The sequence below is a fragment of the Filicampus tigris genome, chromosome 13 (genome assembly GCF_054856515.1).
Source record: "Filicampus tigris isolate MCC_2025a chromosome 13, RoL_Ftig_1.0, whole genome shotgun sequence".
In the NCBI taxonomy this organism is placed as follows: domain Eukaryota; kingdom Metazoa; phylum Chordata; class Actinopteri; order Syngnathiformes; family Syngnathidae; genus Filicampus; species Filicampus tigris.
In genome coordinates this window covers 14,382,504-14,403,455 of record NC_141229.1, presented here as the reverse complement: position 1 = coordinate 14,403,455, position 20,952 = coordinate 14,382,504, and the positions used below count along the sequence as shown (strand labels likewise).

The following is a 20,952-nucleotide window of genomic DNA, read 5'->3' as shown; positions in this document are numbered from 1 at the left end:
ACGTGTGGATGTTCCGTTTACTGCACTTCCCAACGACGTGCGCGTGCGGCCGTGTGGCGGCGGTAACGCGTGCACGAGCCCGCAGCTCGCGTCACCATGGAAGCGCTCAGTTTGCGACCTGGATGCGCCATTTTGCCTCCCGGTGCTTTTGTGTGCGTGTATGCATGTGTGCATGCGCGTGAGTGTGTGCGTGTGTGTCTTTATGTGTGTGTGCGTGTGAATGCTTGTGTGAAGTGTGTGTGCGTGGGCGCCTGTCGGTGAAAATACCTCTGTAGCTTCCGAACGTTCAACACTCCTCACACCAACTAAACAGAACCAAAATGTTCACGCTTGGAGAATAAGCAGCCCGCTCCGCAGCCGAGCATGAGAACGCGGAGGACGTAACGTTTAATAGCCTCGACGAACGCTATCCAAGTCTAAGAACCGTGAAGCACTACAAGGTTTGTTTTCTTATTGCTTTGCCTTAACTTTGCTAGCTCAAATCAGTCGGCATTATATAACCGAGTAGCGAACCTAGCTTAGCACAGTGCAAGCAATGTCATTAACCCCAGCAACGACTCGATATATCGAGTTTGTGTCTTCTTTAGGGGAGCGTAGGGGGTCGGTTGTTAGAAGTCCACTGAAGCCACTGTTCACGTTTCAGTGCGTGGACTACTGCAGTCGATATTTCTGTTACTGAATACATTGATATGATACATTAGAAGGGAATTGTGTACATCGGGGGATGTTCTGAACCATGTTGTTGAGTGGCAAACAGCCACAAGTGGTTGGATGGCCACGTTGAGTGCATTATGTCCTGTAAGAGTATCGTCAATCAGTGCTGCAAAATGATTTAGATCATGAGTCTGTCTTATTGATTTTTGTTTCTCATATAATTTTTCACAATTTATTTCTTTCATTGTTTATGTCTGCCTCACAGTTCTGAGGTTTGGGGTTCGAATCCGGGCTCTGGTTTTACTGTGTGGAAGTGGGTATTGTCCCCTTATTTTCATGGGTTTTCTTCGAGTACTTCCTCCCATATTCCAAAAAAGCATGTATGTTACATTCAATGAAGACTGAACAGTTAGTCCGTATCTCACTAAGCGTGCGAATGCTTGCGAACGTTGTGAACGTTGTGAATATGGGGTTTTCGTCAGGGTTTGTAAAAGGTTGCAAACAGTTTTTCTTGTCTTGTCGCATTCATCTCATTCAGTGAGATATTAGTGCCTATTCTCTACATTGACCTGCAAGAGTACACAAGGCACAAAGAAGAAGGCAATGACCCCTCAGGGGGACTTTGGGGAGGTCCTGGTTGAGGAACAACTTTCTCTAGTTTTGGACGATGCAGCAGACACTCCATGTTGCTGCTGAACACGCAGAAATTAATTTCCATATTATCGAAACCCATCTTGGACAGTGGACAACAGAAAACTGAATGCTGGGGAAGGTTTTCGCACCTTTTCATTGGGTTGGGTCCATAGATTTGCTTGCTTCTCCAGGAGTTGGCACACCAAAATTCATCAAAAAAGTTGGCGAATCCAACATTTGCTGTCTTTGTAAGCATTCGCTGCTCTGTGAGCTCCCAAGGTGTGTGGTTGAGTACAAATGGTCGATTGTGTATATGTTACCTGTGATTGACTGATGACCAGTTATAAGCCGTCTCTCGCTCCCACAACCCTAATCAAGATAACTTCAATAGATAGTCAATGTATATACATCTGCGTATGCTTATTCAATTTGATGATACAAATCCAAATCCAATGTCATTGTGGATTTCTTTATTCTCTCCGCAGTTAAGTGGCTTCCCATCATCAACCACTCAAGATGAACGGCAACGGGAACGAAGAGGAATATAATCATCCTCGCAAGATTGCGCTTGATTCTTCTCATATTTGACTACCTACGTCAGATAACCAATGATGATTCGTGGAATAATCTCCCAGGAGTTACACAAGCAACTTCTGGACGCTAAGAATTACCAGAATCGCACAAATGGGGTGGAAGAGCTCAAGCGAATCCTCTCGGAAGTGGAATTGAAATCGGTCCCTTGTGACAGTATTGAAGAGTTCATCAATTTTCTTCCCAGACTTCTGGATGACAGTAATTTTAAAGTATTGTATGGCACCTTACAAGTTTTGAACTTATTTATTCAAAGGTTAGATGCAAGTATTCACAAATATATCAAACAGATAGTTTTGGTGGCCGTCAAGGCCCTAGGCGACACTCGTACCATCGCGAGGAATGAATACATGAACATGTTTCGTCTGATGATGAAAACTGTGGCCCCGCAACAAGTTTTAGATCTTGTTATTTGTAACTTGAAACACAAGAATTCCAGGGTCCGGGAGGACGTCCTTAACATCATTATTGCAGCAATCCTCACTCATCCGAGGAAAGAGTTCAACATCTCCAAGCTTTGTTTTGAAGTTGCACCATATCTGGCAGACAGCAAAAGGAAGGTCCGCCACGCTGCCCTTGAGCTGTTTGCCGTTTTCGACTCCTGCCTCGATACAGGGAAAAAACAGTCGCTCACGAAAGCTGTGGACAATGTTGAGCTCAAAGAGGACGCGGAGGGTCTTATGGCAGCTGTACAGGCCAGACGTGCAAGACACGTTCTCCCCAAACTTTCACCAGAGGGAGTGGTGGAGTACGGTCTGGTCGTGCCGAAATCAGGGCTGCACTGCTCCCCTCAGGCGAGTTGTTCAGGAGCTGATTTGGACTGGGTGATGAATGGAGGGCGGATTAGCAGTGCAAGGAGTCACCGAACTGAACCAGACTATGAGCGACTATATGGCTATGGCAGCTTAGGATCCCTCACTGATGAGCTTCCCTCTCAAAGGAGGATTGTCAGCGCAGGTAAAGGGAAGAACAAACTACCTTGGGAGATGTTGAGCTATTCTTTGACTGAAAATAACCATCAGTGCCGCTCCCCCAATGGAAAGTGCTCCGAGCAGGTGAGGTCAAACTACTTGCTTCTCTGTTGCTATTATTCTCTCAGGTCTTTTTCGACGTATTTATGATCCATGCATTCAGAACGAGACATTCATATCAGAAAAACACTATGGTATGTAAGTACCAGTTATTAATCAAAATTAAGGAGTATTTGAGTATTGAATATTCTTGTTTTCTCACCGAACAGTGGTGATGATGATGATGATGATGATGATGATAATGACGGTGATAGTGTTGTCATGATACCAAAATTTTAAATTTGATACGATACCTGCATAAAGTACCTTGGCACCGGTATTGAAACGTTACCATGGCAAAAACTTAAAACATCAGTAAAATACCGGAATAATAGCTCACACCTAAATAACTTTAAATTCTTTGTACAGTATTTGTACTAATTCAAACAATTTATAAAAGGGTAATATTTACAATACTTTTGATAAAATAAAAAAAGCAATTTTGAACATATTTAAACACTTTAGACCAATTGAAGGAAAAGCTTTTAACATTTTTTAATAATTTTATATACTGTACATCCAGCAGTACTGTACAAAAGTCTTACGGCACCAAGAGATTTGGTGTTTATTATTTAAACTAGGCTTTACGCGATCAGGATTTTGGGATCAATTAGCAATCAGTGAGTTAGAAAAAAAACAGCCGGAAGATGGAGCAATATATCCGTTTAAACAACTTATATACTCACTCTATAAATATACGGTAACATGTATTGTTTACACGTTTACAACATCTCCGTCTGTGATTTTAATTAAACAAATAAAGTCGTGAACATTGCCAGTCATTCAGGTAGCTGCAGCTTTTGCTAAAACTGAATACTATCTTGGTTTAACAGCTGTAAACAAGTCAAACTTACCATTTTCTATCTGCTCGGGACGTCGCATGTATGTGCCGTGTGTGATGTAGTAAGCACATTCTCAAAGCCTTTTGGCTCCAGTGTAGCTGTAACTTTCGGACTTTGTTGTTAATACCAGTTAGCCATGACACTTCATGACCCAAAATGCTTCTGTTTAAATCATAGCTGACCCGGATTAACACTACTGCACGTGCGTCACAGACACAAGCAGTGGGAGACGAGGCAGTTTCAAGAGAAAAACAAAGCGCCAATTAAATAAATTCATAAATGAGTCATGAACTATTCAATTCATTGTCAATAATTTAGTCGTGACTAGTCAACTAATCTTGGCAACCCTAATACACAATATATAATGCAATAACTGTCCAACGTTGACAGAATTTTGAAATTTAGATCAATTGGTCTGAAAGTGAATTTCTATAGGTTGGCAAGTCTGCATCTGGTGGTGACTCATTTTCTTATTTTAGTTACAAGAACGCTTCAAAGATATTTACACTACCTGTATATACCATCCCAACAGCACTAACAACTGTGCTATCAGACACATTCCACTAATGATGTTCATGGATCAGGATGGGGGTGGTGTGTTTCCGGGGGTGCTAATTGACTCAATTCTGTTCTGGGAACTGTGTCCCAGTATTGTTAGTGTTCATGTTCATTTCAAAACCTTCTGTTTACCGCAGCGTCTGTTTCCCAGCAACCCCATGATTGCAGAGTACCTCTTATGGGTGTGCATGCGTGTGTGACTGTGCGTATTTGGCAAATACAAGTGGTAATATCACAAGGTTAGACTTGCAAAACATGGCTTATAGCACTTGTGTAGTCTGCAAGCGTTGCAGTGCTATGATGGAAGCAGGCTGGCAGTGCAGTACCTACCGCAACTCAAACTCAGGCAACTTATCATTAAAAGTGAGCTGAAAGATGCAAAAAGCTCTCATTACTAAAAAAAAAAAAAAACAAGACTACGAAACATAATTTAATCACTTTTTCCACCATTTTAACCACCATTGTTCTGACCTAAAATCTGTACTACTCAATTCAAATAAAAAAGACAGAAATACAGAGAGGGGAAGTAAAAGTAAACAACTGTGATATGCATGTGGTAAAGAAGATGGTTGATTCTGCTCTTTTAATGAAAGAAACAAAAAATTGTCACAGTCACTTAAATGAACTGACAAAAGATAAAAATATTTTGACAATTCCCCATTGAAAATCAGATGTTGTTTTGAATTGTGGTTCAAGAATCATATTTAAAAACAAACTAATAAAGCAGGCCTGAACAAAGATGACAATATCTCTGGAAAATAAATAATTTGACCATAGGGACATGTTAAATTAAGGTGCGTCCTCTGAAAGTCATCTTCAGACTTGTAATCAGTCAGTTAGCCTACTTAAGCGGTGACAAGTAGTCATTTGTCGCTGTCATGTGAAAAACACTTATCTCCATTTTTTTTCATTTTCTTATTTTTACATGAATCACGTTTCCGCGTTACAGACATCGCATTCAAGTGAAAATTAATAAAGTTTCCAAAATTGGAGATAAGTGTTTTTCACAGGACAACGAAGCACTGTGCTGACTGGTGACTTGATGTGTACTACACTGAACGTGGACCACAGAAAGTGAAGTAAGTGAAATCAGAAGAGAGAGTTTAGAAAGAAATTTATAGATAAGCATGTTAAAGGTAAAGACTACAAGACCATCTCCAAAGCCTCTTGAGTTCCTGTGACTAGGACATGCCACACTATGCGCCAAGACGAACAAAAATTCTGACAGACTTTTTGCGTTGTGGTCGTGAAGCGTCCCAAACACCAGATTACCAATCGTTGAGTATGTCACGCTGCACGGGCTACGACGCATCAAGGAAACTCAAAACGGGCCACGACACACTACGTTGGTCTGCGACAACAGGGGACAGGGGTGTGTAAACTTTTTATACCCACTGTAGCAGAATATCATTTTGTTGTGGCTGGTCGATGGAATTCCACTAAATAACCCACCTGCCTCTTGTAATCAATGCAAAATCTGCATCTCTGTCTTTTCACAGGTAACCATTGAAGAAGTTATTCCACTGTCCAGGAAGTTGAGTCCAGAGACCTACATATCCACTTTTAGTAAGTGCCAATCCATCCATGTGTCACGTTAACATTAAGCTGAGGTGACAAGTACAGTTGAACGCTTATCACGGCACATTTTAGAGCTGCTTGCAATTGGATTATCATGTTGAGTAAAAGTAGTCACACGAATATGTGGTAAAGAAAGCGCTGAGAATTAAGTGGTTGAAAGGGAACCTGGAAGATAACCATCATATTAGACCGTTTGCCAGAAATAATGAATAATAATAATTAATAAACTAGAACACCTTTTTTTACCTTTACAACTCCATGTTTCCAGCCCTGTGTTGACAGGTTGGTTAATGCATGTTAGTTGCAGGAAGACTATTCTGGAACACTGTGAATTAAAAAAAAAACTTCTCTCTGAAGGTTCTGCAGAACCACAAACAGCCCAAACATCCAGGAGAAGAATATCTCCAGCCCGGCTCAGAAGAAGCGGAAGCCTCAACTTAGACCCTGACATCTTTAAAACCACAAACTTCACTGAGTCTGATAGCGGTAAGGAACGTTTGTTCAAATTCGTTCAAAGTAGAGCTTCTTGCTCAAAGCTTAAATTTAATAAGCCCGGGCACAACATTGCGACCACATAATACAATCTCTCCTACTCTCATAGACACAGTTCCCTAATTAATTCCATCTACCACTACAAATAAACACCTGATGTCAAATAAACCTTTTATAACTATTACATTTTATTGTGTAGGTATTGACATAAAATAAATGGAATAAACAGTCTCTCCATCTTAAATACTCAAAATCTAAAGTTAATGTTTAGGCCAGTACTGCCAGAATAGGACTTGGGAGCCGCTTTTTATTGTGGGCTGTAGCAGCGATCTGTGACACTACTGAGCACATCAACAAAAGGCTTTGCAGTTGCTGTGTAGTTGTTGCATAGTAAAAGATATGTTAAAATGTGAGTGACAAAAGGGAATTTCCAGAAAATAGACAGTAAAGCCTTCTCCCCGTGCCTGCGTGGGTTTTCTCCGGGTACTCCGGTTTCCTCCCACATTCCAAAAACATGCATGGTAAGTTGATTGGACTCTCTAAATTGCCCCTAGGTGTGATTGTGAGTGCGGATGTTTGTCTCTGTGTGCCCTGCGATTGGCTGGCGACCAATTCAGGGTTTCCCCCGCCTACTGCCCGAAGACAGCTGGGATAGGCTCCAGCACGCCCCGCGACCCTTGTGAGGATAAGCGGTCAGACAATGGAAGGATGGATAGACAGTAAAGCCATAGATTGATACCTGGCAAAAATAAATGGTTTAAATTTGTGCAAAATTCCAAAATACAGAGTGGAAGTAGTGATCCAGCCCTACTTTCTCTGTTGTATAAGGCCGATATTTTCACTCACCTTGTGTGTGGTGTGATCGCCTAGTGGCTCCGCTTGGAGCATTAAAAATGATCAGCCTCTTGTGCACCTTTACCAACGGATGGGTGCAGGAATTAAAGTATTATTTGATTAATTTTAATCTCAAATTTAGCTTTGCTGCACTTTCTTTGGTTTATGTATAGCATGAATTCATTTGAAAAATTACATGTCTGTGTGTGTACATACATAAATCTCATTTGCAATCATTAGATCACATTTGTGCCAATATTATGTTGTACTGTATGCCATTGAAAATTTTTATTCTGAAATTAAACTCAAGGTTTTGAAAAAAAATCAGTTGGTTTTTGCTAGTATATGTTGAGCATTCTATATTTATTTAACATGTACTGTAATATATATAATATGTAATATATATTATATATAATATAATTCATGAATTTGTCATTATTTGTGGGGGGCGATATATGCCCCCGTTCACTATGTTATTGATAAGGTATTACCATGATGTTTTTAATTTTAAACAAATGTGTCTTTCAGGGTCACCCAAAGGACACATGCTTTCAAGGAACGGCAGTGTTGAGCGCACACTTTCTCTCCCCTCTAACCACACCACACCAGGCTCATTTCTGCTGCCTTCCTACCCTCTGGCTGCACTCCCAGGAGGCGTGCTCACTCCAACACTGTCCCGTCGCCATGCCGACTCGTCCCTCTCAATGTCCAACACCTGGCCCAACAAGCGAGAGAACAGCCCTCACCAGCGAGACACCAGCTCCTGGAGGGACGCGGCAGCCAAAGGCAAGGGTTAGCTTGTCAGTTAGCTGAATGTAAAATGAGCTGATCTCGCTTTTGTAATCATCAATTTTCTGCTCTCACCCGCACCAGGGAACCACAGGGAATGTTCTCCTAGGCCAATTCACACCTCCCTAAAGAGTTCTTCGTCAACATCGTCGTTCCGCAGACTCCTGAACAGCAGCAGGACGTCACTCTCTATCTCACCAGTCATTCCTTCAGGAGAGCAGTTCTATAACAATGACCAAAGGCCCAATACACGCAGCAGCCCTCAAAATCTGCATCTAGAGCGGGACCTTCAAATAGAGCCTGTGGGTTCTAACACAACACAGGGTACTCAAGAGGACGAGCCTCTGGACGTGCAGGAGGTAAACAGCCTTTATAATTACTTGTCGGAATTCTGTTGCTCCGTTGTGTGAACCCAAAGTCTTGAGTAAATAGGGTCTGTGGACATGTAATATATTTTAAGGGAATGTCATGCATTCCCCTGCCTGTGCCTGTCAATATTTGCCAATCTGATTTGCTCACAGATGTGGAACTCGCTGCGTTCGTTGCGCAACAGTGCTGCTAAGAAGAGGGCCAAAGTGAGCCTAAGCAGTCCAGACCCAGACCAGGACAGCCTAGATTCTGCTTTAAGGTCACCCCTTGGTCAAGACCTAATGGTGCTCACATCTCCCATGCTCACCAGCTCAACTAGTGAGAGTGGGCTTTCCAGTTTGAGTCTCACCACCTCCAGTGTCTTTGGCATCAAAAGGTAAATAGGCATCCATCGTCTGTTTTGGGGACTTTTGAAAGTCACTTGAACGCCCAATTTGAAAGCCAAAGTCAATTAGTGGTCTTGTTTCTTACTGGGAGGGAGGCTTAAAGTTACATGTTTTGATACTAAGGGATTTTAGAGGCACCAAGGATCCATGCATGCAGTTCACTGCTCACATCAGTGGTCCCCAACCACTGGTTCGTGCCATTCGGTACCGGGTCGCACAAAGAAACAGACAAAAGAGGCAGAGGGAGCAAAAGAAGGCTTAAAGTGGAAGTCACCCAAAAAGTTTATTTTCAAGAAATTGTGGTTGTGTTTGTGGAAGATGGGTTAAGCAGCAAAATCCACACGTTCACCAGACAGAAGCAAGCTCCTTCCATGGACATCCCAGTCCCCAGACCTCAAGCCCATTGAAAACCTGTGGAGTGAGCTAAAGAGGAGAGTGCATTGGGGAGGACCAAGGTCGCTGGATGATTTAGAGAGATTGTGCAAAGAGGAATGGTCGAAGATCCCTTGTTCTCTATTCTCCCATCTTGTGAAACATAGGAAATTATGTGCTGATTTTTGGGGGGCAAAAGGGGGTTGTACAAAGTATTAACATCAGGGGTGCTAATAATTTTGGCACACATTATGAATTGTTTTCCCCACTGGCCTATTCATTATTCCTAAGGGGATATATTTTTAGTTCACTGTTATTTTATATTGTTATACATTTGTTGTAGTGTTGAGTAAAAAACGTCATTATTTTCTTTGTTCATTTTGTTTTAAAAATAGTAAAAATACTCACTAGTTATTGGTCATTTAAAAAACAATGTAAAGTCGAGATAATGATAGCGGGATTTTTTTTGTTTGTTTGTTCGTTTGTTTGTTTTGTCCCTGCAACCCCCCACCCCACGTTTAAATTATTTTAAATAATTAACATTTAAATAATATTTCACGGTCCACTGATAGTGTAGTGGTACACAAGCCTGAGTTGTGTGCGGGCAGCGTGGGATCGATTCCCGCTCAGTGACAGTGTCTATGTGTGCCCTGCGACTGGCTGGCGACCAGTTTAGGGTGTAGTCTGCCTTCGCCCATTGACGGCTGGGATAGGCTCCAGCAACTCCCCGCGACCCTGTATAGGATAAGCGGTTTGGAAGATGACATGACATAATATTTCATTTAATTTAAACTTTAAATCTACTCCTTTTAGACTACCTCGGTTGCTGAATGAAAACTTGGATACTTTGCCAGTTAGATAGATACTGTAGATAGATGGGCTGCAGTACTATTCACAACTATAAACTAGCATCAATAAATATAGGAACAACTACCAAAGTCAGAAATACAAATGCATAGGCAGTATTGGGAAGAATTGAAGGGGAAACTATATATAATCCAAGCAGGAAGAAAAGGGTACAGAATATGATGATGGTTAATGTTGTTCTCTGGTAAGTAATAGTTCAATTATGCTACAGCAGTATATCAAAAATAGTGTCATCTCAATATGATAACAGTGTAATATTTAGTGATTTCTTCTGTACAATAGCCTATTGGTGATTTATGATACGCCAGTGTGGGGAAAAAGTTAATGTGCATAATATATATTGCATAATGAAGTTCAGAGGCATGAACATGGATGGTAGTAAACCAAACTGTGTGGCATATGTTAATATTCAGTCATATTATCGATTATTAGTATTGGTAGTAGTATGTACAGTATAACATTGGAATGTTCAATGGAGTTCTATTCATTTGGAATAGTGAACGGTAAAAAAAACAAAAAAAAAAACATCTGAAATAGTGTCATCCATTTGGAGCGATTGTCAGACGATCAAAGCACAATAAATGAACAAACAATACGTCTTAGTTACCGCGTTCATCCTTGTATTATTATTAGCTAGCACGTATGGCTTACTACGGCATTTACGCCGCCTGTCGTGCAGTATTTGCCAAAAGTGATCCGGCAAGGGGTGTGTGTCGTCATCGTTCATCGACTCTTCACATATTTGCTGTAGACAACCATAACGACAAATACAAGGAGCCCGCAGAAATGTGACTAGAGCTGATGACTGCATGTTGACATCGTCGTCCCCGCGTTTGTCAACACAGCATGTCATCGACGCCACAGTGCTTGACGCCTTTGGTGGGGTCGCTTTTCAAACACTCCCCCTTGAAGCCCGTCTCAAATAGCGACGTGACGCTCGGAAACCAGCGCTAGATGTGGGAGTCGACCTGACCTTGATGAATTAGCGCCATACGGTGTTGTTAATACAGAAAACCCAATTAATGGTTTACCGCACACGATTCAGCTGGATTTGAGGTGATGCTCAAAAACGGCAGGTACTGTACATGGGTCACTCCACAATTTAAGGACTAAATAGGCACCAACATTAAAAAAAAAAAAAAAAGAATTATTCATTCTGTTTTCAAGAAAGACACAAAAAAACTATCATACATTTTGGTTCGTCCAGCTCAACTACCCACAGAACATTTTTTATTAGATGTTTTGCCATATACCGATTTAAAAACAAAAAACAGATCTTGTTAGATTTACATTTGAACATGCACATCGGTTGTACATGATTAAAATGTAGTAAACCTATATAACGTTCCTGTGTTTTCCTCAAAAACAAACAAAGTATACATATTAGTTTTAACATTGTAATAGTGTGCAACTGAAAATCAATACTTTTTTTCAGTGTGCCACCTATATATATGTATACTGCATTTGGTGCTATTCTGTTAGAAATTTGGACCTGAAAAACATTTTCAAAATATAGCTGAATAATCCTTACTATTTAAGTAGTTATATTTTATTTGAATACTGATTTTAATTTAGTAACACTGTAATCCGTTCGACAGTTGTATTTTACACGAAAAGAATCATATTCAAGGATCAAAGGGATCTATTAGAGCAAACTTTGAATCAAAATATACTTTTTCCACATTAATTCCAAGATTTTCCTCAAGTAAATATCGTTTCCAAGCTTTGTAAAAAAAATTGTAATTTAAAAATACGCTTAATGCGATAAATTATGGAAAATCTTGCGATTAATTAGTTTAAAAACTGTAATCGGCCGGAAGGGTACCCAGGTCAAGGGCGGAGGGTCGCGGCCGGACCGGCAAAAAAGTGTCACGTGCCCAGCTCTGTATATATGTATATAAAATTAGGTTAATTGACAGCCAGCGCTAGGTATTCTGCAGGCCTTGGGAAAGTTACATTTACACGGCAACACAAAGAAGACCCTGACTGCACGCCACAGTGCTACAGTATTTATGCAAGAAGTGCACATTTCTGTATTTTGTTGATGTATTACTGAAATTCCATGTGGGCAGAAAATGTCCTCCATTTCTGGAATGATCCAGGTAGAAATATTTTAATTTGTGTGAGTTTTGAGGAGAAAACTAGAGCTTGTAGAAAATGTACATATATTGTGTAGGATTTTGGTGTATTTCAGCCATGTGTCAGGAAAGCGGTGGCAATTATGAATTTGTCACAAGCACAATAAATGATACAAGTCATACTAACGTTTCTCCCCTGTCAACAGTTCTGGAAGCATGGCCTCCCCAGGAGTGAACCCTCGAATTGCAAGAGTGCCTTCTGCAAACCTGAGGTCTTCAGTGTCCATGGACTTTAGCAGCCTTCCAGGTAGGAGTCAGTAGTAATGGTTTAATCAGATGCGTATGGTTTAACATTTAATGTGCCTTTTTTAATGTTCCTTCTCAAAGGACTATCTCAGAGGAATGACTTGTCATCCGAGGCGGGTGTAGTTGGGCAGAGAGTCACTTACTCCAACGGAACAATCAGAGCCAGTGAAGAGGCGACAGTACCCTCTCCTCCATTGGTCAAACCATCGTTAGGTGAATCAATCAGAGCTGTAAAATCTACAAAAGGTAAGCCATCGGTGAAATAAAATGACAATTTCAGGGCTGTACTAAGATTTTTTGTTCTTTCGTAGGATCTCGAAGCAATGGAAGAGATATGCCTGAGGGAGTCATTGGCAAAGGTGGGTGTGTCCAATGATTAGTTTTGCTCTTTTTTTTTACTCATCAGCATACTGTTGTTTTGTTGTTTGTTTTCAATGGCGTATTTCCATTACAGTTAAATTTGATCATCACAAATTTCTACAACTTAACGCTGGTCACATAATTTATCTGCAAATGTCGTCCTAATGTGTCGTAGGCGTGTTCGGTGCTGCAGTGTCGTCTCCTCGTTCGGATTTGACCTTGTCACTGGAGCAGGGTGATTCAGTGGCCAAACCCACCGCTGACCCCTTGGAAGACCTCCCCGTTATCTCAGGTGATCACAGGAGCCGTGACGACTTCTATCCAGATGAGGTAAGGTTTGGCCCTATTTTTCAGATGACGATGGAAGCATCTGCATTTGTCACAACAGTTCCTATTGTGTATTTCCATTTTACGAGTAGGTGATAAACATGAGGTCCATCCGGGATAAGATCCAGCTGCAGAATCTGGATCAGTTTGAGGGGCAGTCCAGTCAAAGGGACAAGATTCGGCACCGTGTCAGACAGATGCTCTCTGACTCGCCCAATGAAGAAAATCTAAATAGTAAAGGTGTGGCATCTCTGGACACTGTGACTGTATCAGTCTAATATGGGCATTATTTTTATTCATAGATGTTTGTCACATTTAATGGTGATCTCTGTTCTAGACCTGCACATGAATGGTAGTACAATCACTTCTTGTATTGAAGACGCCCCCTTGGACGCGTCACCTATAAGCCTCACCAGCTCGGTCAGTCCGCCAGGACCCCAGAGCCCTGTCAAGTGCCTCACTCCACCCCATCAACCAAGCCCTCCCACAGTGCCTCCTAATCCCCAAAACCTGTCGCGTATGAGGAGGGCGCCCAGCCTCAACAGAGCGCGCCCCTCGCTGTCCCACAGCTCAGGTCAGTAGGGTATCAACATGCAAAAAATAAAATATCCACGACATTGAGTACACCTGCACAATCTCGGGCTTTATAACACTATTCATTCTCACATGGTACAGTATTTGCAGTCATATTTTGATGCTCACTAACAAGGTGAATCTACTTTAATAGCAGAAGTGTTGACTGGCGTTGAATTAAAGGCTTTTTTTATACTCCCGCGGGCGACTTCTGCGAGCATGTCCCTGCGGCAGCGCGATTTGTTTGTCCACATGCGGAATGATGCTTGTACATCAATTTCCACACACGGACGGATGTTCCAGTCGGCGCTCCAGAATCGGAGCAGTGAGCCAATCAGCAACCCAAAGGGCTGACTAATGGAAACGCTCCCTGTACCAGGCGTCTCCGCCCATCCGTTCGGAGACTGACCTCTCTCACGTCCGCTGCATTGACATATAAACAATGACTGCTGTTAAATAAAGCAGTTACATTTCAACTCTTTGACGCGCTCGCTTTGTGTCCTTACACACATACGTATGGTGGCAAGCGGTTCGTCAAACCGCTAATCCAGAAGTGGGTGCCCATAAAGTAAGCGGATTTGAATAGTAAATTAGCCAGCTAATGAGCTTTAAATTAACCTCTACACTTTAAATATACCTCGGCCGTTAGCATATCTCCCGCGGCGTCATGCACGGATGTTTTTGTTGTCCAGGTTTTTTTTGGGTGGGTGGTGGGCTTTTTTCTTAAGAACGGAACTGATTTAAAAGGACGAGGGCGGACCGGGTCAGAGGACGATAATTTTTATAAATAAGGACGGAGGTACAAGGGCGGAAGGGTACTACCCAGGTCGCGGATGGAGGGCGGACTGGCAAAAAAGGGTCAAGTGCCCAGCTCTGGCAGTTTGACTCCAAGTCAGGTGGTGGCGCTACAGCTGACACTGACGAGGGCACCGCACTGTGTAATTTCGTCTGCCTTTTATGGGCAATTCCGGTTGGTGTTTTTACTGACGAGCAACGATCAAAAAGACAGCGACAACAATGGATATCGTGCCTGCTACAGCAAAGGGACCTAGATGACTTGACGATGCATTTAATTGTATTGCGAAATCAGTCGGGATTGTGGTGGCGAACATGGTACGTGCGTGTTGCTTATTTACACATACATACGTGACATGACCCCCACGCCGCTGCCAAACAAGTTTGCTTCGCAGCAGCAACAAGCTGCGTGGCGGATCCTGTACTCCGTGGTGACAAATAAATTGCCCTCAGAATCGAGCCGGGGAAAATTGTACGTGACACAACAGACCAATCACGAGAGAAAATGCGCACAGCGTCGTATAAACGGCAACAATTTCTGACGTGTCGCAGACCTGTCGCCAACATACCTCGCAGCACTCTGCGTCAGTCACGTGATGCAGTGCGGCAGTTGTCGCCCACGCCGACCCGGGAGTATAAAGAAGCCTTAACAAGCACCCTTCACTGTTTCTCAGGCAACAAAGAAGTAAAGGCCAACTCCGTTGCAGCAGAATTTTCGTGTGATTCAGCAATTGTATTGAATCTCATTAGATGTGCAGGTTTACCTATTGTTGTGGACAGTGAGTTTGTCTTTGTTGCACCTTATATATAGTTTTTCAATCCTGCATTTAAAAGCCAGTGCTTTCACTGGACTTGGCAAATGTTGTAGACCATCAAAGCTATTGGAGCGTGAGGAAATTGTATTTTTGTTCTGTCTATTGCGCAACACTGGTTTATTTTGATTACTCATAAAATACATCAGCACACACACCGCTTGTTTTGAGCCTGATAGGTGTAAGTCTTGTTGTCTCGGTGGGCCTTTTTAGATGAGCTGTCCCCTGTTACTATGGGCCACAAGAAAAATGTCTCTCAGCCTCCAGAACTGTGTCCCTTTTCCAAACCGGACCTGGCGCTGATGCATAGCTTCGACCTGCTGAGCTCAACACACTGGTGAGAAACATAGCTTGAAAGAAAAATCCATCCCTTTGATAACCCAAGTTAATGGAGTAAGAATCATATTTGTTTGTAATAAATCCCACCTGTAAATTTCTATGCATTTGTATACAAACTGTGAATGTTATACTGATTATCAATGGTCCTTTTAAAATTGAAAAAAAAAAAAAAAGTTTTTTTTGACTATGTGAGAATATTTGCCGCTACTGTTCTGCTTCTCAGGGAGAAGAAGATTGAAGGTCTTACGTTCCTACGTTCTCTGGCCCAGTACCACTCTGACACACTCCTGGGTAGGCTTCGAGATGTCAGCCTGTCTCTCATTCAAGAGGTAAGAACATATACAGTATATATCATGTAATACCGATGTGATCGTATCGGAAAACTTCCCAGGTCAAACACATTCTGTTGGGGAGGCCCGTTCTTTTCTCATTTGCTTGTACAGTATTTTGGAAACAAAATTTCCAATATTGCAATTGTCATTTGTCATAATGTTGCCATCATAGTAACCAACTGTAACATTTTAACATACGGTACTTGTTTTAACATAAAAAATAGCTAAGCACTGCATATAAAAAGCTGTGAAAAAGCATTTGAGTATTAACGACAAAGGTGTCATTCAAAGATGAATCGATTCACGCAAAAACGAGGTTAACCATTGTAAAACATAAAAATAAGAAAATGCTTTTTAACTTGCCTTCACCACTCAAGTTTCACCGTGTATTAGTCAACTTCGTGTAACATTTGATGTAAATGTGCATCTGGAAAAAAAAATAATATTGTGGAAAACGTTCAATTCAAAAAGTGAAACACGTAGATAAATTCACTACACAAAGTGTAGATTTTTATAATTAATTGAATGAATGCATCTTTATACATCGTATATATTTGAGGTGCATCTGCTATACAGCCCTCGTTGAAGCAAAACACAATGAATCAATTGATGTTTTATTGAGCTGAAGTCTCTTGTGACAACAAAGTTAAAAGTGGCAAAGTAAAAAAATGTGCGACCTTCAGGGGCATTTGATTTTTTTTTTTTGTATGAAAATCTCCTTATTCAGGTGAAGAACCTCAGGTCAAGCGTGTCCAGGACTGCCGTGTGTACACTGGGTGACCTTTACATGCACCTGCAGAAGGCAATGGACCAGGAGCTGGACGGGACCGTTAAAGCCTTGCTGCACAAGGCGGGGGAGAGTAACGCCTTTATCAGGCAGGATGTTGATGCTGCTTTAGACAGCATGGTGCAGCACTGCACTCCAACCCGGGGCATTCATGCTCTACTCTCTGGGGGACTTAGGTCAGTATGAATTGAGCACACAGCAATATGCTGTTCCTCGGAGTCTGGGATTGGGATCGTAAAATCATTTGCTTTTGCTGTTAGTCATCTCAATGGACTGGTAAGGAAGTGCACTGCCCAACACTTGGCAAATTTGGTGGAAAAGGTCGGAGCCGCTCGCCTCCTTTCTGGAGGTAAAGATCTAACCGAAAGAATCTTACCCGCGGTCACCAAGCTGTCACAAGACTCCTCGCAGGAAGCAAGGTATGCCTCGTGACTTTTAGGTTTGTTTACCTTACATCGACACATGTGACAAATAGTCACTGTGCTATTTGGTGGCAGGGCGTGTACCGCACTAAACATGGACCAGAGCAAGCGAAGGAGCTGTTTGTCTCGGGAGATTAGAAAGAAAATTCTAGACAACCGTTTCTTGCCTGAAAATCCATGTACATGTCTGAAGATCTGGAATTGACAAAGACTCTTTGATCGTTGAACCTTTAGATACCATGGCCGCCGAATGCTGCTGTCCCTTTCCTGCCACCCAGACTTTGAGAAGATCCTGGAAAGAACGATCCCCTCCAAAGACTTGCAGACTACCAGAGACACCATCTTAACTCTCAAGACCAAGGTGAAACTGCCACACCTTCAAAACGAGATTTCTTTTTTTTTTTTTTTTTTTTTAAACTTGATGCACTATTTTTTGGCGGGTGGCTGTCAGGGGCTCGGTGAGATGCCCCAGGACACCCAGTCGGCCAGGGGCAGACGTTCCCTACCAGGCAGCGGTACAGTCCGAGCCTTGTCCCTCACCAGAGAGCCACTCTACCACCCCGTCAGGTATGCATGCGTTGCTACTGACAGGACAAAAAAACATCGATTGCGCATAGAAACACCGGAAGGACAAAAGTACTTCTAGCTGACACGCCTAACATAGAACTGTCCAAAACGATTTACATCAACGAAGATAAAGGCACGTCTAAGTGTTGTACATAGTGTAGGATTAAAGGCAAGGCTGACAGTAATATATCATGTGATGTATTGTATTGTGTGTCCTTTACAGAATGTCCAACAGTAATTACAGCAACAGATCTCAGACACAGAGCATAGCAGACAAGAATGAATACATCAAGCACATAACAGGCCTGCTGGGCTCCAAGGACTTCCGTGAGAGAATCAAGGGAATGGACCAGCTAGTGGGCGACTGCCAGCACAACCCCAACATCGTCATCCATAATATATTCCCGGTACGTGCAACCAGCTACATTTCAATGAAGAGGGAAGACTTTTGAACCCAGCTCTCTTGTTTGTTTTTAGGTTTTTGATGCGCTCAAGGCCAGGCTGCAGGAGGCCAACAGCAAGGTCAACCAGTACGCCCTTGAGTCGCTGCAGAAAATCATCCCCCTGATGAGGGACAACATGTCTCAAGTAGTGAACATTCTAGTCCCGGCCATTGTGGACAATCACCTGAACTCTAAAAACAACGCCATCTACTCTGCTGCTATCGGAACCATTGATGCACTTATCTTGAACGTTGGTATGATCCCGCAGCCCATTCATATGAATTGATTTGGTTCACAATCTCAGGTTGAAACCATTGATTTGTCTTATTGGCAGATAACAGTCTCCTTCTTCAGCCTTTCTGCACTAAGGCTCAATTTGCAAGCGGCAAAGCAAAAGTGGATCTCGTTGAGAAGGTTGCAGGTAAATATGAAACAAATGTTTGCTAGCTTTATTGGTGTTGTTTTTTTTTTTTCTTTTCTTTACTCTAACCCAAGCATTCATTCTCAAATAGAAAATGGAAGGACATACGTTACAGATTTGAATGAAACTTCGTTTAGCGGAGGTGGGCAATTAATTTTCCCCAAGGGCAATCAGGTTAGCAGGCTTTTGCTGTGTGTGCTGCGATAACTATGGGATGATGACTTGTTGGTTTGACCCCGAACTTGCCAAGATTTTGTTTTCTTTATCACTGCCGTCTGTGCACAAAAGGTAAATAATTGTATGTTTTTTTGTTTGTGAATATACAATACATGCTTTTGAATTGAAGTCAGTATTTAATATCTATTGTCGCTAGCTGATGTGCACTTTCACTAACAACGTGGCTGCTAATAGAGAGGAGCTAGCTATTGTTGCCAACTTAGTAACTTGGAGGCTATTTTAGTGACTTCTCCAACCACTTTAGTGATTTGTTTTTAAATGACAATTTTAATTCCTGCTAACAAACATAAATACAATAAGTGGAATCATTTTCACATTTACTTCCCTGTGGAGTCAGTCGTGCTGAACATTTCCAAATACATGATGCCCATTTAGGCTGACAGAAGAAAAAACAGATTGGATAAATGACAATAATAATAATTGGATGAATATGATCCAATTCTACAGAAGTATTTGTCCAATTAGTGGTAAATGGGAAGTACTGTTTAATATCACTGACAATAATATATATACGTATAACATTGATGAGTTACAAAGCAATTTGTTGATATACATGTGTATGCACAATATTTCAATTTCACATGATCGTACAAATAATGAAAATGTTAATTTATGTGGCAAAGTCCACTGACAAACTTTACTACTTTTTCTTCCAAGAAGCAAATATTTGACCTTTTTTGTGAGAAAAGTGTGACAGCGCTAGATATGTTGCGAGCAGATTTTTTAGGAATTGAAATCATCACTGAGCTTTTTTTTTTTTATTAATGATTTGACATAGTTACTGTAATTTATTGCAAAGGGGACCCCATTTTGACTAGCCTAGCCTTTGCGTTTGCAGATCTTGTGAGCGAGCTGTACCCTCGCAAGCCCCAAATGGTGGAACTGAAAGCGCTGCCCTTGCTGTGGCACCTGCTTGGCACGTCGAGCCACAGCGGCACCGTTCACGGACGCGGCGGCAGCGTGCGCGCCGCCACTGCCAACCTGTGCCAAGCTCTTCACGCCCAAATGGGGCCCGGCCTGAGCGAGTGTGCCGCATCCCAGTCGGCCAATGTCAACAAAGGCTTAAACGAGATTCTGAAGAACGCGTCCAAAAGATAAAGCAAGCGGTTGGAGGAGAACAAACAGACACAACACTGACCTTACTTGAAGACATAGAGATGTTCAACATTTCTTAGTGCCTGCACTTTTATCCCAGTGAAGAGAAAAGTCGTCAAAGCTGAGGAACTTTTACTCTTTTCTCAGTGATATTTCTTCCTCTGGTACAGAAGCTCGGACATTTTGTAACATCAGGGCCTGCTCCCACACAACACTGCTCTCTTTGCACATTGACAAAGTAGCTCATTTTGATGAACGCAAGATTCGCAAATGAATCAGTCATTGCTTTGCTTCCATCTGCTGAACACGAACCAATCAGAGAGCCATTTGCAGAATGTATAGTTAAAATGCACAAAAAAGGACAGACAGGGATCTGAAAGTTGTATCATGTTTTTGCGGTGTCGGGAAATGTCTTGTAATACTTTTTATGATGTTTCATGTGGCTGTTATTTGGCTTGAGTCATGAAATGAAATGTACGATGGTACAAGATACTTCTGTACAGCTGGTATGTATTTACACAGTATTAGCTTCCTCTGTAATCATAAGTCAACAATTTTATCTGTTGTGTAACCCTTTTAAATCTTGTTGATGTGCTACAGACTGTTTTGTTTGTTTGCATGAGCATTTTTCTGGAACGAGGCACACTGTTGGTAACGGCTAGCTACGCGTCCATTGATGCCCGCATCAAGGCTATTGAAAAGGAGTTTGGGCTTGGCTCCCATTGTTGCCTGAGAAACAGAAGGCACAGATGGAGGATTCGCAGTACAGTGCCGGTCTTCGAGTAGCCTTTTAAAATCTTCTATTGTTAAATTATATTCAACTTGTATGGAAGCGATGACAGATTGATATATAAATACAAATATATAAAGCGTTTTATTTCTGTAAATCAAACTTACTTCCTGTGCCTTTTTCACCTACACACTATCGCTCGCTGACCACATTTGGTACGGTGCCGTTTACCTCTAAATAGATTGACGGTATAGCATTGTAAAAGTACAATATTCCATTTATGATCTGATTAG

General features: G+C 41.9%; 1 protein-coding gene across 2 annotated transcripts; it reads left to right on the top strand.

Moving 5' to 3' along the window:
- The first annotated feature begins 49 nt into the window (after positions 1-49).
- On the top strand, positions 50-20,821 carry togaram1 (TOG array regulator of axonemal microtubules 1). Of its 2 annotated transcripts, none has more exons than XM_086049851.1 (23): positions 50-440; positions 1,773-2,933; positions 5,848-5,914; positions 6,284-6,412; positions 7,781-8,038; positions 8,126-8,400; positions 8,563-8,786; positions 12,320-12,420; positions 12,501-12,665; positions 12,731-12,778; positions 12,955-13,109; positions 13,199-13,346; positions 13,444-13,680; positions 15,500-15,623; positions 15,849-15,954; positions 16,685-16,920; positions 17,005-17,163; positions 17,401-17,527; positions 17,618-17,733; positions 17,957-18,140; positions 18,211-18,426; positions 18,511-18,597; positions 19,673-19,823. In XM_086049851.1, the coding sequence occupies exons 2-23, from the start codon at positions 1,896-1,898 to the stop codon at positions 19,679-19,681; spliced, it is 4,209 nt and encodes a 1,402-aa protein (XP_085905977.1). In that variant the 5' UTR covers positions 50-440; positions 1,773-1,895; the 3' UTR covers positions 19,682-19,823. The 2 variants fall into 2 exon arrangements, with proteins under 2 accessions (XP_085905977.1, XP_085905976.1); XM_086049850.1 differs by having other exon boundaries at positions 51-440; positions 18,211-18,430; positions 19,673-20,821.
- Positions 20,822-20,952: the final 131 nt, after the last annotated feature.